The following is a 688-nucleotide window of genomic DNA, read 5'->3' as shown; positions in this document are numbered from 1 at the left end:
CTCCATGAGGATCCCGTTCCCCCTGTGAGGATCCCGTTCCCTCCATGGGGATCCCGTTCCCCCTGTGAGGATCCCGCTCCCTCCATGGGGATCCCATTCCCCCCGTGAGGATCCCATTCCCCCTGTGAGGATCCCGTTCCCCCTGTGAGGATCCCGTTCCCCCCGTGGGGATCCTGTTCCCTCCGTGGGGACCCTCGCGTGGCCGGAGCCCGGGGCCCCTCGGGGACGCGCTCACCCCTCGGTGCAGCGCGGTGCGGCCCCTCTTGTCCGCGGCGTCGGCCGTGGATCCCTTCTCCAGCAGGAGGTGGACGCAGTCCACGTGGCCGTTCATGATGGCCAACATCAGCGGGGTCCTGGGGCACGGAAAAGGGCACGGTGGGCATGGAAAAGGGGCACGGAAAAGGGGCACAGTGGGTGCGGAAAAGGGGCACGGAAAAGGGGCACGGTGGGCATGGAAAAGGGGCACGGTGGGATCGGAAAAGGGGCACGGTGGGCATGGAAAAGGGGCACAGTGGGCATGGAAAAGGGGCACGGAAAAGGGGCACGGTGGGTGCAGAAAAGGGGCATGGTGGTCTTGGAAAAGGGGCACAGTGGGTGCAGAAAAGGGGCACGGTGGGCTTGGAAAAGGGGCACGGTGGGCTTGGAAAAGGGGCACGGTGGGTGCGGAAAAGGGGCACGGAAAAGGGGC

The 688-nt window shown here is 66.0% G+C and overlaps 1 protein-coding gene across 1 annotated transcript in view; it reads right to left on the bottom strand.

Moving 5' to 3' along the window:
- LOC121660828 (serine/threonine-protein phosphatase 6 regulatory ankyrin repeat subunit C-like) overlaps positions 1-688 on the bottom strand; it is a gene marked incomplete at its 5' end in the record, with an annotated part of 10,052 nt that overhangs the window by 8,944 nt on the left and 420 nt on the right. The window contains one exon of the mRNA XM_042020343.1: positions 236-688. This exon is cut by the window's right edge and continues 420 nt beyond it. Coding sequence (XP_041876277.1) covers positions 236-688 — 453 coding nt within the window. The remainder of the gene's footprint in view (positions 1-235) is intronic.

The sequence above is a fragment of the Corvus kubaryi genome, unplaced genomic scaffold (genome assembly GCF_017639235.1).
Source record: "Corvus kubaryi isolate FWS band 111438036 unplaced genomic scaffold, C.kubaryi_AGA036_p1.0 36964, whole genome shotgun sequence".
In the NCBI taxonomy this organism is placed as follows: domain Eukaryota; kingdom Metazoa; phylum Chordata; class Aves; order Passeriformes; family Corvidae; genus Corvus; species Corvus kubaryi.
The sequence above is the reverse complement of the archived record's forward strand: the minus strand, read 5'-3'. Positions and strand labels throughout refer to the sequence as shown.